This window comes from Chroicocephalus ridibundus, chromosome 3, assembly GCF_963924245.1.
Source record: "Chroicocephalus ridibundus chromosome 3, bChrRid1.1, whole genome shotgun sequence".
Classification (NCBI taxonomy): Eukaryota; Metazoa; Chordata; class Aves; order Charadriiformes; family Laridae; genus Chroicocephalus; species Chroicocephalus ridibundus.
The window spans coordinates 24204264-24220191 of record NC_086286.1 but is presented as its reverse complement, the minus strand read 5'-3'; the positions used below and the strand labels follow the sequence as shown (position 1 = coordinate 24220191).

Sequence of the window (15928 nt, the reverse complement as noted above, 5' to 3'; positions counted from 1 at the left end):
CTCTTTTCTCTTTATTCCTGACATCTCATCTGGAAAATTCTTCAAGCTGAGATGGTCATGCCAGATCCCCTTACAGGTGAGAAAAAAGCGGGGGTGTAATTCAGATGACTGGTCTTAGACATCCATTTCAGGGTGAGGTGACCACTGGTGGTGTCAACTGGACTTATTAACAAGGAGAGCCCAGGGTAACTGGATCAGAGGCTGGTGTGTGTCATGTAGACATCTCTGTTTAAGTCAGTTGAACTCAGCTTGAAATCAACCGGAGATCAAAAAAGCCTTTGAGGCGGAAATTCATCACTCTCAAATCCTAAATCTTAAAGATATACTCCAGAGAACACGAGGTTTTAAACACTTCCTTTTTTCTGCATGAAACTTCACAAACTCACACCAATGCTCATCTCACACTTTGCAGACCAGCAGGACATCTGGGAGTTACTACAGCCAGGCTTGTGCCCCAGAGACCTGCCAGCATTGTCTTGTTTGGCAAGATGTGGAAGGAAAAGTACACCTCAAAGAGCTCCAGGGCGAAACTCCTGTTGGGAATCCAACAACACTGGCAGAAAAGAGCTTTTGGTGTCTACCTATGCCTTCTCAGGAAGGTGATGTAGCATTGCTGCCAGCTGCTTTTTGTATCATTATTCATATTTATAATTTATTCATATCTCTGACTCCACTGGGGCAGGGGCTCTGTAGAAATTCAGTTCATCCTACCAGACTGTAGATGCATTCCTCCAGTGCCTCTCATGTGCCAATGTTTATAGGTGCCTCCTTACTTTCAAGAAGCCTGTATCGGTTCCTAGAACTCCCTGGAAGGAGGTTGTAGCAAGGGGAGGGTCGGTCTCTTCTCCCAAGTTACAGGTGATAGGACAAGAGGAAACAGCCTCAAGTTGCGCCAGGGGAGGCTTAGGATGGATATTAGGAAAAATTTCTTCACAGAAAGGGTATCAAATGTTGGAACAGGCTGCCCAGGGAAGAGGTGGAGTTGCCAACCCTTGAGGATGTTTAAAAGATGGGTAGGCATGGTGCTGAGGGACATGGTGGACTTGGCAGTGTTAGCTTAATGGTTGGATTCAATGATCCTAAAGGTCCCTTCCAACCTAGAAGATTCTATGATTCTATGTTTAAAACTTGGGCAGATCGGGCCAAGTGTTCATGGAGATAGCAAGTGACACGTTCCTAGCTCCAAAATACACTCTTAACTGATTTTTAAGTCCAAAAAGAGCGAACGATGCGAGGTTTTAATGGATGCCTGTAGGAAATGTCTCTTTCCTGCTTAGAGCTATAGACAAAATATTTTAAGTTCATCTTTCTGTGAAAATGGGTGAAATAATTTAAGTTGAAACATCTCAAAAGCCTGCAGCATGAAGAGGTTGAAGTTTGACAAATTGTGTAAGTGAATATAAACAGGGACTTGTGATTGAAATGTCAGGCAATATTGAGACAGCTCCATCTGTCATATTTGAGACTAACTTGCCTTTGTATTTGATTATTAGGGCACAGGATACAATGATGGTGTTCTGTTTTCCCAGAAGATGTTGCAAGGATTTTTTTCAGTAAAACTATGTCTAAAACAACCACATTTGAAAAACTTGTGGTGTGCGTCGTCTTTTGATCTTCCTGGAAGTATACAAAGCACAAAAAGTCAAATCGTATTAGACTTCTAGATGGTAAATTGAGTTGGAAGCCTTATAACAGCAGCTCTCCACTTTTGGCTTTGTACATAACTCTTATAGGCAAGGCAGTGTGCTTAGAGAAAAATATATCTAAACATTTCATAAAGTTTTATTAAAAAAAGTGTTCTCCAGAAGTAAGAAAGATTGGGTAGAGCTTGTCTATCTGAATCAGTTTGTTTCCCCCATCGAAGCATTTTCTACTGTTAATTACCTGGAAAAGTGATTCCCTTACTTCGAGGTTTTGTTAAGGTATAAAATGTTCTGATTCCCAGAGTGTTGAACTAGCAGATGTGTATTACAAATGACCTCTGTGGGCACCTACTCATCTGTTTATCTTGGTAGACTTCAGGAGTGGTGGGTCAAACTGCGTCTGGCTTCCAGTGGTTAGAGGGATCCTGAATTCAGTTTGGTTTGGTTTTTTGTTTTTTTTTCTCTATGGGAAAATCTGGCCAGTTTTTAATTAGTGTTTCTGAAATTTACTGAAACCTTAGAATATATACTTTTTTTTTTTTTTAAACCTACTTTATTAAAAATGATATTAAAGCTGTCATCTTGGAGAGATACGACTTCTTTTTGGTTTGTTGCTGAACCCTGGACAGTGTTCTGCATGTCATCTGTGTCATTTCTCCTCCACCTGCAGGCATTGGGAAAACTCATACAGAAACGTAGAAGGAGACAGAAGGGTCAGAAATGCAGAGAAAGGGTAGCCAGATGGCTAAGATAAGGGATTGGGATCACAGGCAGTTTACATATTCCCTCTTCAGGTTTAAACAGCTTTTAGAAAGCAGCCTGGGAGTGTTGAGGGGTATGGTCTGTTCCTTAATGAGTTTGCCACTCACCCACTATGGTGTGAGGGAAATCACAGGCATATAAAATCAGAGACTTGGATTTGCAGACGTTTAGGATATATTGCAAAAGCCATTTAAGTAAAAGCAGGGGCAATGAAGGTAGGGAGGTTTAGCCATACAAGCTGCTTCGTAGTCATAAAAAATTCAGTATTTCATATTTAGTAATAAAAACACACAAAAGCTAGTTCTTCGTGGATTTTTTTTTTCCTCCCCCTCCTGCTGCATAGTTTTTTGGATCTCTATACTTGTTTTGGGACTCAGATGTGAGTGGAAATTCTGAGTCAGGAAGAGGAGGCTTTTTATTAACCCCACTTCTTCCTCTTCAGCTACTCTGTGAGATGATTTCTTAAGTGTCGGAAGTGAAGAACTTGGTCATTACTGTCGCCTTTGTTGTTTGAGACAACCTTTTGGGACTCACTTTGTTATGCCTCTTGCTGAATCATAATGAAAAACAGTGGATGATTTCAGCACCATTTGTAGGAAATTATCTGAGTCGCATTCAGATTATTCAGAAATCAGCAAGCTGCTAATTTATTCTAAAAAAGGATCAAAAAATACTCCAAACAGCTGTGGGCCTGCATGTTTCCTTACTGTACCATCAGGCAAGCTTTTATAAAAACTTTCAGAAAACTTTAGGTACCCAGCTGAGATAGTGCATGTGTGTCTTGCATAAATGGGTGACATCTGAGAAGAATCTGTTGTGACTCAAAGATGTTTGTCTAAAGTAGACTGTTGAAAGACATGAGTACTTGACTTCTGAGGGACAGCACATTGAAGGTCTTAGTCTTGACCGGATGCTCTTTACTGGGCACTCTTGCTGTAGCTGCATATTTTCCAGGTACAGCTTGATGGTTTGGGAACCGTGCAACATGCAACGAGTATGTTGTGGGCTGCATAATGTTTAGGTTCATCTTTAAATGGTGTAATGTCTTCATTACTGCAGGCAATACACATTAAGAAATGTAGGATCAGCTGATGGAGAGAGGTCTTTTCTTATCACGTGCAGGAAGTTGTGTGGCATTTCTTTCAGGGTTGAAATGCTAAGTCTCTAGGAAAGTTCGTTCTTCCCTTATTTTGAATCCCATCCAAACAGAAGAATTCTCGGTTCATTATTTTCTTTTTAGGAATAACGATGGAAGCTGGTAAGTAGTCATCCATATAAATTTGCTCTTGGTAATTAACAAATATGCTTTTTGGTACAAAATGAACAATATTTTGCAGACGGGTTACCTGAGGTACATGACTAGCTAGCATGAAAAGCTCTTCTTTCTGATGGACAGCGTTGTCTTTTCCAAGTCAGAATTCAACTACTTTGAATACCGTAACTTGCGATACAATTTTTGTCTAATACGCAATGAAAGTATAACACGTTGCTTTAAATACAACAGTGTTGATCATACGTTGTTTTCAACCACAGTACTCTTTGGGTCTTTATGTCAAGAATTAATTGATCTTGGTGCTGTGCAGCCTTTGCTCTAAGGTTCCTATCGTTCAAGTAGACGAAACATGAAAGCTGTGTGGAGACTTACTGTTGAAGAAAGGGTAGGAGTAACAGGTGAATACTGAGATAGTAGTGGCCAGTATGGTAAGCAGTAATTTCACTGTCAGTGGTATAACTGCTGATAAACAGGCATTGCAGATGTGACGGTAAAATCATATAGATGAGGATGATGAAGCAGTTTTGTTTTTATAGGAGGCAAAAAGAAACGTGACTGAAAATGAGCAGTGATGGCATACTGAAAGAGTATACTGTCTGGAAACTTTCTGTCCTCATATGTTGCATGATAATCTAATACAAGCAGTGTGTTATTTCTCTCTTGCCAGGTATCTTCTCTGTAATAATTTGCAGTATTTGAGTTAATTTTTATTTAATGCCTACTTAAAAATGCTTACTTGTGAATGTTTTTTTTTCTTTTTTATGTCAGTGTAGTGTTTTGGCCTGATGGTTGTAAAGACAGTGATGTAATTACTTGATATTCACGATGTCATTTTGCCTTGTATTTTACATAACATGAGTTACAAATTACAGAATATATTCCACAAGGGGAATTGTTAGCATGGGTAAAGGTAGCAGGTTGTACCTGTGTTGTAACTTAACTATAAGATTGTTTCATTAGTGAGGCTTATTTTCAGGTGAGTTTTTATTTGATGAGTTTTTCTGTGAGGACCTCCTGGGAATAGCATGCCCGTGCTGTTCGTCATCTCATTAAAACATGTGAAGGAAATCTCGATGCCAGTTGGCCAGACATTGCCTGTGGTAAAATTCCTTGTGTAGCAGAAGGATTTCCGAGACGGCTGCTATTAGAGCTGGAGCACAGCACAGACTGAGGAGTTCCAGAGCATCAGGTATGCAGAAGGGCCCTGTGTTATGCTTGAATTCTTTTGTTTTTTTCTGTCAGAAATACTGATTTATGAGATTTCTGATGAACTAAGGCTGAGAAAATCTGTTCTCTCAGAAGTTCTTTCTGTGATTCTTTGCAACTGCGCATTTAATAACAATGCTAATGATTTTTCTTCTTTGCTTATGTCAAGATGAATGCTTGTATTTAGAAATTGTGTAATTCAGTTCTGACCCCTCTAAGGTTGGGGCATGTTTAAGCCTCTGCATGCCAACCCAAAGCATTCCTCCTCATTCACACATCCCCGTTGTAGTAAACCCTAGGGGAGGATGTGAGGATGGGGAGATTCCTCATGCAGGTCATTAAGCTCTGGGTGGTCTTCTGGCTGTGCTCAAAAGGAAAATCAGTATTTGTTGTGCTTGTAGTAATAATTCCAATGTATGTCTTGCAGAGAAGTTTGAGCAGGAGCAGCAGGTTTCAAAACACACTATAAACCATGTAATTCTTAGATTTATTTACTAGAAATGCCAGTGTAGATTCTGATGTGCACAAGAGACCTTGTGGTCTGAGTAAATCTTCTGTGCTACTGCTGATATCCGCAGTATAGCGTCACTTCAGATATACCAAGGCAATTTAGTTCAGTTGCTCTAATTTCTCATTCAGAGACGATGCAAATGGGTATTGAATGACTCTCACCCTAAGGAATAAATGATTGTGCTGAATTATGCTGCAGCAGAATAGACTTCTGTTCTGCATCTCACATCTTCTGCAAGCTTGAAAATGCTTCCCAAAGTGAGTTGCTGTGGAGACATCAGCTCAGAAGGTCAAGATAGTAGCAGTACAGGATATATTCCCAGTTTCCAGATATCTGTGTTTTTCTGTCTGTTTGGGATCAGGTGTACATAGGAACCTTTCTTACAGTCAAGATCTCATTGTTATTCAAATTTGATAAAGTCGCAAGCAGCACTGATGATTAAACCAAGTATCATTTTTCTGTTAAAAAGTCATTAGATTTTCTGCTTATATTGCTGCTTTAGCTTCAGCTGTAGTTTTCTTTATTTCTTCCAAGCTCAGAGGAGACCTGATTTCTTAGCCTGTCAGCTTGGATATTCCTGAAGACGAATTTAGGAGAAAAGACTGTGCTGGTGTTCTTTGTTTTCCATTTCTTCCCCACTTCTACCAAGTGATTTTTTTTTATTTTTTTTTAATTGAGATGTAACACACCTCGGTCTATGCCTGTGGTGGTTTTTTTTGAGTTAGTGTTAAACTGACTTGCTTGGGGATGAGAAGCAGAATGGCAGCAGTCATTCGGAGCCAGATGCAGGCTGTCAGGGAAGGTAACTGTCAGATGTATCCAAGAATGCATTTTGGCAGTTAGGCTTTTTAATTTCTTTGTCGTGACAAAAGCTGTCCTGTATTTCAAGGTCTTAGATGTTTGTATTGAGCAAAACAGAGAAACCTGGGGAGGCAGTTCAAGCTAATTAGATATGTTAGAATTGTTTTCTCAGGGCTTAAAGTTGTTGCTTGAGAGATATTTATGTTAGAAATTCCTTCCCTGACAGGTACAAATAAACACTTATTGTATGTGATGGTAAAGAGAGATGCCCCTGCAAGCTCTGGCATTTCATCTTGTGCAGCCCAGTGTGCTGATTGTAATTCCTAGGTCTGAAAAAATGTTCCTTTGTTAATACCCTGCAGTTACCGTCTTCTGGACGCAGGCTGTAGGGGAGTCTCTGTGGTGATGTAGGTATGTTTGCTGTCTTGCAGATGCAGAAACTGGGGTATATTCAAGCGACATGAGCTGGTGGAAAGCGGAGTGAAATGCTGTCTTTAATCTGTGCACTCTGATTTCAAGACATGTCTTTTAATGCTGTTATCTACCAGTCAGCATGGGGCTTCGGTCTGCTTATGCATAGGGTTCTGAAAAGCTCTGGCAAATGTTCCTGTTCTGGTTTTAGGATGTTGCTGTGCCAGTAAAGCAACAGATGAAAATGACAATGTCCTGTGACTCAGACAGACTGAACTTAATTCCCTTAAGCTTTCAAAGGAAGCAGGCTTTGAGTTAAGGCACTTGTTTGCAGACTGAAGCAGCTGTGCGTGGTTACAAGTATCCTGCTGCTGCTTCTGACAACTTTGGAAGGGGTAGGGAGGATAGATCTCCTACCTGAGTGGCAGTGCAGTCTGCCACAACTCCAGTACTGAGTTGGGCAGGTCTCAGTTGAAGATACTTACTGTAATGTCATTTACCAAGAGTGAATTATGTAGCTCGAAATTTTTGCAGGGGTAAAGAAATGAACCAAAACAGGGATATTTCTAACTTGGTGTTGGTGACATAGCTGCTGCTGATGCCATGAGGCTTTCATAGACCAATTCCTCCAAAAGCATCCCGGAGGCAATTCCGGGACGGATCCTGCAAGGGATGGCTGTTTGTTCCAGGTGACAGACCTGAGCTTTGTTGTTTGGTGGGTGGTTGGTTAGCTTTATTAGGACTTGGCTAAGAAGTTCAGTTCATCTTCTCCTGGTGCAGATTTTAGTCAATATGTCTTGAAACCAGAATTAGTTTGGGAAGTTTGTCCCCTTGAGCTAATGCTGTGATAGCTTAGGTGTCACACCAAGCAGGCAAGATGGTGTATGTTTTATTTATATGATCTCTTTTTCTACTGGACTATTGGTCTGTCTCAGCAAATAAGTGTCTGCACTAGAGTAACGACACTGCACGTCTTGGTCTGTCTTGTTTCAGACGAGTGCATCACCAGTTAGTCCTGAGATATTTTAGTAACTGTGGCCTCTCAGGCCTTTTGAAATAGATTGCCACACCTTCAGGCAAAGAACAGACCCATTCAAATGTATATAAAAAATGAGAGGGGAAAAAAAGCAACACCAGAATTTTTTACTCCTTGCCTTACCGAAGAATCCACTTTATGTAGCATTACACACTAATGTTTATATAGCTTGCTTTGTTTTCATTTGGGGATGTTCAAAGGGGACTTCAGTGCTGTAGTGAAATGTGGGAGATGTGGATGAACAGCTGACTGGAAGTTCAAAAGCAGTTGTATAGAATGAAAGCTGGCTTATTTTCCATGTGCCAAGAATCAGTTTTGGTTTATTTAGATGAAACCAGATTATGGCATTGAAAACCCAAGTGTATTAACATTCTTACATAAAGCGAGTTGGGAAGTGATGTTACAGTTGAACTAATCGTTAATTGCACAAATAGTCTTGCTGCGTATTTTCTTAAGGCTCCAGGAATGTTTTGTGATACCATAGTATCACAAGTAGGGGACTTTTTATTCTGAGGGAAAAATAGGGCAATAAATGAGTTAGGAATGAAGATAGTGAACATGGGGCTTTCTTCACTTGGGAGCATGCTTAAAATTGATTAAATACTTGCTTTCAAGGATTTAATCTTCCTCTTTGAGGCGCGGGCATGCTACCTCTGTCTTTCTCCTTAGGGCTTGTTGTAAAATTCTATTCAGACCTTTGTGGTGCCTTACATAGTAGGTAATGCTATGGAGGATCAGCATCCCTCTTTTGTTGAGGTCCTGGTTTTGTCCTGTTGTTCACTTGACGTAGCCAGAAAGAAGGCTTAATGGTTGTTGAATGGTAGCTTGTGGTGAATTTGAGCATTGGGCTTTTCAAACCCTGAGCCTTTCATTGCTGACAATAACCTACTGCTTCTGTGCTGTTTAAAAAACAAAACAAAAATTCCTGTTCTGCACATCTTGGGCCGGGGTGGGGTGTGGGGGGGTGGGGAATGGTATCTTTCATAATTTTATTGAAAAAAAAAAAAAAATAATTGGATTGTTTTGTAAAGAGGATGGGATTTTTCCATTTAGGTATTTCAGATTTTACTCTGTGGCGTGCTCAAACGGTGATCTATGAAAGATCTGGGATTAAAAAAGAAAAAGCTTGGTGACTTTTGCAATGTTTTTGACTTTTCTCTACTCTGCAAAGGCAAACTTGTAAAACAACTGAAATACAGTTAAAAAGGGGTTGGGGGTAGGGGTAAGCTACCCTTTCCTTACGTCCCAGAACAGAGTATTTGTGTTTGCACTAGTACAGATTATTCCCATGTGAACATTTTAAGGTCTGCCTAGGGACCCACCTTATCTGTAATTCTTTAATTCCAGGTAATTGATTACCCTGTCTGAGATGGTCAGGCTTTACAGGGTATAGCGTTTGAAGTGAATTGCTGCAAGAGTAGAAAGTGGTTAGGAGGCACTACCCTGGGGAAAGGGGGATTGTTGGGATGGGAAAATTACCCTTAAGAGTAGGCATTAATGAGAGCAGCTGTGAAGACAAAACACCCCAAAAAACCCCACAGTGCAAACAGCTTGAGGAACAGCTGTACCGTTTCTCTTTTTTTGAACTGGGCCCTGGGAGGTTCTTTTTGGGAAGGAAAGTGTTAAGACTTGTTACCCTATTTTTGTGAGAATACTCTCTCAAAAAGAACTGCAGGAGAAGTCACATTGAGCATTTCTGCCTTGATTACCTATTAAAAATACGTATCTCGTTTGACAGACTTTTTGCTCTCAAGCAACTTCTGTTGGTGTGGTATGATGTGTTAGATGTGTCATGTTGGACAGGGATGGACCTGCCTTCTCTATTACTCATTTCCTGTGCTTTTAAATTCTGTATGCTGCTCTCTCCCAAAGATTGCACAGACATCAGCTTAAATATACTGTTGTTTTATGCATCGCATATTCCTAGATGCATGACAAAGAAGAGGCATGAACCTACAGCAATCGTACATTTACTGTGGGTTTTGCATCTAGTAGGCAAATCTGCATCTGCAGAGGATGTTACAATGATGACCCCCGCCCACTGTACAGCATCAGGAGCTGGTAGTTACTTAAATTAGGGTCGGCCAGCTGAGGTCTGTCCTTTAGAGCAAGGGAGTGGGAAGAGCATACCGGAGATGCCAGTCTTTGTTTCAAAGACCCTGCAAAAGTAAAATTACTGTTTTCTGTACCCTTGATTCCAATTTGATAGGACAATTTTTTTGTTTTCCTGCTGAACGCTGAGACACGTTGTGCCTCAGAAGTATTTTGCTACTAAGGCTTAAACCACTGAAATCCTTCAGTACATTGAGCAGTTTTTATTATTTTCCTTCAGTAATAACGCAGGAATAGCTTCAAGCTGTTCTTCAAAAGTGCTGCCACAGGATGGGGCTGTTGCACTGCCCAAATGCGATCTGTCCCTTAGAAGAACTGCAACCAAGCACTGTTTTCAGTGCTAACCTAAAACTACGCTCCTGTCACTTCTCTATTATTCACCAGTCCATGTAGCGTGGCCTCAGTTTATCCACTTTCACGAGGTAGGAAATTTGGAGTAAGGTGGTGTTGGTTTGCTGAGCATAGATCAACTTTGTTTCTTTTAGAGGCAGCTTTGCACCATATGACAAGCCCAGGTAGTGAGGTAATAATCCACATAAAGGGGATTTGGTTCACGTATCACAGAATATGTTAAATATTAAATCGGGGGGGCGGGGGGGGTAAGCCTTTATTAAATCCATATTTGTGTTTTAGAAATGTGCCAAGAAGTGTTCTAATGAAGCAGCACCTGGGGGTTAATAAATGATATCATGAATCCATTCTGATTGCCAAGAAAGATTTTAATAAAGGAAGCCATGCCCAGGGTCCATGAGGAATAATTGTTTTCTTTCCATATTTCTTTTATTGGTTGGTTAAAACAAGTTTGCTTATTAGCATCAAGTCATTTATGATTGTCTTGTATATTTTTGTGTACCATTTGCATAAAGAGCTAGGTAGGTCTTGGTAGACCTTGGTAGGTCTTGGTAGACCCTTGGTAGGTCTGCCACTGCGAATTGTAAGAGTGTGAGAGGTGTTATTCTGATTGCGTGAAGAGCTTCCATCTTTTACTGCCTTTCACATTCATCTCATCTTCCTCTGTCCCCTCTTCTCCTCCCCTCAAACATTCAGGGTGAAGTAAAGTCTGAAGAGGGGCCGGAATGGAATATACTGCGTGATGACTTCATGATGGGAGCATCTATGAAAGACTGGGACAAGGAAAGCGATGGAGAGGGCAATATTGAACAAGGAGGTGGTCTGAAACAAGAAGATGACAGTGACTGAATGAAACTGAAAACCATTCAAGATAACGTGTTATCTTAACTTTATTTAGGTAAAACATCAGCATTCTGTGAATGTACAACACTTGGAGGATATCTCTTTTTTAAAAAAAAAAAAAAGACTTGCACAAATTTGGGGTGTTTTCTCCTCCATGTCAAACTTTTATTTAATACAGCTTCATTTGCTATACTGAAATCTTGAAATATTTTCCAAAACATGTATAATTTTCAACATATTTCCAAAACATTTTGTACAGTCAAAATAGTGGCACCTGCCCAATGAAAGAAAGATTTTGCCAAGGTCATTAAAAGTTTATACATTAGTCATGGCAATTGATGTATTAGTGTGCCTGCATTTCCAAATCATTGTTGCACTTTCAAAAGTTGTTAGCAATTCGCAATAGAAATGGCTTACAATAAACACAAAAATTCTGTCACCTTGTAAAGTTATCAGACTCCTATAGAGTCTTTACTACTTTGGCCGGAAAAGGTTTTGTAGATAGTAAAGAAAAGCAACCATTAATGTGATAGTTCTGGTCTTGGAGAATTAGTTTGATTGGAGACAACTCTGGAAACGTAATTGTAAACAGAGAGACTTGACCCTACTGATTGGCTTTTATATTTTTTTTATATATATATATATGTATGTATGTATGTTTTTCCATTGCAAGTCTGAAGTTGTATAAGCTCAGCGACTGGTAAGAGAGGAAAGGACAACCGTTGCTATTGTTTTTGTTGGAGAAGGGAGGGCTTTTCCAGCAGTACTGCATAAAATTGTATTCAGTGTTGGTTCATTTGTAGTTCTGGTGTTCTGGCATCTTTCAGTAAGGAGCCGAACCCCCAAGATACCTCCTGTGGGTTTAGTCAGCTATGAGGCTAATTCCTCAGGTCAGTAAAGGGTCAAACAAAAGCCCTTCCTCTTAGGTGCATACTGTAACAGTACCAGATTTTGGAAGATGTCTGTCAGTGTAACACTGTTGGATTTGTTTAAGCTACAGCGGTTTCTCCTAATTAATTGTTTGGTTGCAAAGGTGCAGAAGCATATGCATGCAGAAGGAAGTGCATTGGGATTAAGGTGTTCTAAATGAGAGGCTGGGGTTGAATTCTGCTGCCTTCACTGTTCCAGACTGGCTGTCTGATTCTGCGTCGTTTGTTTAACTTCACTATCACATGTCCCCATTTGCTATGTGAAGAAAATGCCTTGGGGCCTATTAATTGCTACTTAAAATACATAGTCGTGTTCTGTCTGTTTTTACAGATGTCTTGCGTACAAACCTTTCTTTGTACCTGCTTATATGCAAGATATGATTAGGAGCGACTTTCAAATTTTCAGGCTTCAGCATTGAAATGTGTAGTAGGACAGTGAATTTAGATTTTCTTAATGAAGGCACTGAGGAGAGGAAGGGGTCTGAACTTTGTGGATACTGCAGGATAAAAAATAAACATACAAAATGGCAGAGAAACCCATCCTAACAATTGGCAATGGTTGTGTTATCTCTAGCCTATTCATCTGGTATATATTGTAGCATAATTCTTTGAGGAGAACTCAAAGCTAACAGCAGAAATGTTTAGATTTTCAAGCTGTTTTGAGTGTTAAACATATTAGATATCTGAGGAGACATTAGTTTGTGGCCTGATATTTATTATCACAAATGAAGGCACACGCCCAAAATATCAAGTGGCAAAACCACAGAAGTTTGACATATGGTTATCCCAGCTTCTGAAGGCTAGACATCTGTATAGCTGTTCAGCAAGAGCTGGCATCTCATTAGTGCAATACAAAAATATACTACAAAAATTTTGAATCTATGAAGCAGCATAATAGTCTAATGTGACATTGCTTTCTTTCTACAGCATGCAGGTACTTTGTGTGTAAAAATTACATCAGGACCCTTAAATGCACAGTCGTTCTCTTCTTTGGTATCACCAGTCTCTGTCTGAGATGAAACTTTTGGAAAATAATCTAGTTTTTCTTAGGAACTACGACATCTTCGGGTGATTATTAAAAACTTAAAAATATTTTCAGAATACTTCTGGAATACTTGTGGGTTTCTGAGTTTTATTTGTGCATTTTTGAAGTAATGTTTTGATTAAATCACGGAAGTGTCGCTTGTGTATTTAAGAAAAATGTGGAATATATCGATATTGCTAAAAATGTCTTGAGCTTCCATTTCATTTAAAGCGCATAGCACTACTTTTTGCCTAAAAGTGGAGAGCATTTCTTGCCTTTTAAGAAGCATGATACTCAGATTTTTATGTACATTGGATAGTTTTTTAATTTTGATAGTGTACCTTGCCTTTTGTTGTGCCATATGCAGAGGAACTCCTAGAATAACTTAAATTGATAACCACCTCCAAAAGAGAAATATGCTGAGGACTCAAGGCAGGTGGGAGTGGTATATTTTAATTTTGGACATTTCAGCGGCTGATTTATTTCACAAGTGTTGTTTTAACTGACTAGCAATTCAAAAGAAGAGCTAAACCCTGTTTGGCCCAGACACCTTCCAGTCTCCTCTTTCAGCTGTGGGATCAGTTGCCCTTACCCGCCACCCTTCCCACTTTTTCAGTAACGTTCTTTCTTTTCAATAGCTACCAAGAACAACCTTTAGCGGCTTTTCCCAGCCGTCAGAGTACTTGCTCTGTTTTGCCTACTCCCATGAATATCTCTGCTTAAGCAAAGCTGTGCTGCTGCCCTTCATTCCAGAGAGCATGAATCATCTCAACTTTGTATATTTCTGTACCTATCTATATAAAGCCAATAAAGATGGGGTGGTTCCAGTTTTGTTAGGCTTCAAGCCAACTCCAGACTATGTAGAGTTTAATATTCTATGGATTGCAAAGCAACAGAGTTTTGTTTAATAAGAGAAGGCATAGGGTCAGCTCTTCCCCATGTCTCTTATCCTCTGGTCTAATTTCTCTTCACATTAACTGGGCTAACTTTTTTCAGCAAGGAAAGCATGAGTTGGCCTATGGAAAAAGAAAGACCATCTACTCCCTGCTTTTCTTCCGCCTGCTGTTAGGGAAACACTTCAGGAGTGGTCGTGCGATATCCTTGTTGTGCCTAATGCTACTGCACCTCAGTGTCTTTCTTCCCTGGTAAAACATGGGGGGAAGATCTCCCACTTCTGCAGCTGTGAGGCAGGTTCTTCTGGGTTCTCAAGTAGAGCAGAACAAAAGAGCTGGAAGCCGCTGCTTGGGGCCCCTGCCACTGCCTAGTGGAGATAGGGCTTTTCTTTGTGTGTTTCATTTTAAAGAGAGAAATTAATTGTTTGGAGGCCATAAAAGTGTTTTGACTATGATGCTTCCAGAAAAAGGTGGTCTGTAAAGCCGCATCTGTTCAGAGCTGGCTCAGTAGCTGTCTCCAGGGAGGAAGGCAGAAGTCATCTGGCACGCAACACTGCACAACTTAAAATGACAAACTCCTCATTCTTATGAAATGAGTCCTGGCATAGTTAATATCCACACAGAGCAATCGTCAATGTTGTTCACTTCCAGCCCCTGCAAATTGCTCCATGATTTCTTCAAGACTTGCTGAGGTAAGGAGTAAGAGGGCCAGGAGAAGGCTTGAAGTAGTGAAGACTCTTAGTTAGGATCTTGTTAAATAGATAGGATCCTCGTGCTAAATAAGACATTAAATTTAGACTCTAGGACCTCAGTGGCAGACACTAGAGACCAGAGAAGTTCTTGTTTAACAGATGGTGGAAGACTCAATTTCATTTACTGTTTTTTCCAAAGCAGTGGCTTTTAACCTCTTGTCAGTATGTAAACCTCAAAGGTCTGCCTCTGCAGATCTAGCAGATAAGGGCCTTTCCTTAATTGTTCCTTCTCAGACTGACAGGGAGGGATGGCTGATATTTCTTAGACAAAGCATTTTGTTTTCAAATGCATCTTTTTAATTGCTTTTCTGTCTTAGGGGACATGTTGAAATAAAACTACAGTCAAAGTGAATAGCTTCAACACCAGAGATGCTTGTGTTTGTGTAACGGCCTCATCCTTTGAAGTGGTCTCCTCTTGTTTAAATCTACGTGTTACATCTGTTGGATATCAAATTGTAAAATGAATTAAGACACTTGCGTCAAGCCTTCAGATATGACCTCATGAGCACAAATGGCTTCCAAGAGGCACTCTGGAAGGTGATTTTAGGAATGCTCATTAAAAGCATTATTTCTTCACAGTGCCTTCGTCCTTTCAACAGACCAGTGTCTCATGCCGTGAGTGAACTTCTGAGCATTATTTTGCAACATTTTCTTAGTGTTTCTTAATTCTATTTTCAGTATATGTGGTGTTAATTGTGAACTGCTAACCAGGATCAGATTTGCACTGTAAGTTTGATACCGCTAGGATTTCTTACAGACATAAGTGTTCTCAGAAGTAGCTAAATAATTAATAGAAGTAGTTCACTTAAAAGATTTACTGGTTACTCTTCTTCCCAGAAACTTAATGTGTAGTTTAGAAATGGTTAAATATCCAGCCTGCTGATGTTATATACTAATCAGGTCTTTAAGTAATGTCTGTTATAGGCATGTATGATCACAAGTAGAAGGTAACAGGGTTGTGCACCATAGTTTTAAAATCTGTTTGAATATTGAAGTACTTAAAGATTCCACTAGCCATTCGTGAGCCCTTTATAAAAGGCACTATGATTGTAATCTTGGAGATTATGACTGAGGGCCCTTGGCTATTCAGTCCCATTGTTGCTTTTAATTTAACCCCAGTGAAGAAGGACATGCCCATTCTTGTTCAGATTGGAAATACATACAAGTGTTGCTTCATCCAAGCAAAATGATAGTGGAGTGGAAAGCTTTCTTGATTGTGGATGTTTGGTTTCGGTTATTATCTCAAATATTTACTGCACTGACTTTCAGGTTGTGTATGGTTTATCTAAAGAGGATTTTTGTTTTTCAAGTGATCCATAAATTGCAAAATTTGTGGGCAGTTATGTATTGGAAGAGTAGGAAGTTACAGGTAGAAATACAT

General features: G+C 39.9%; 1 protein-coding gene across 1 annotated transcript in view; it reads left to right on the top strand.

Moving 5' to 3' along the window:
* Window positions 1-15080, top strand: part of RRP15 (ribosomal RNA processing 15 homolog) — a 28410-nt gene extending 13330 nt beyond the window's left edge. Inside the window, exon 5 of the mRNA XM_063328429.1 lies at window positions 10803-15080. Coding sequence (XP_063184499.1) covers window positions 10803-10955 — 153 coding nt within the window. The 3' untranslated portion in view covers window positions 10956-15080. The remainder of the gene's footprint in view (window positions 1-10802) is intronic.
* Window positions 15081-15928: the final 848 nt, after the last annotated feature.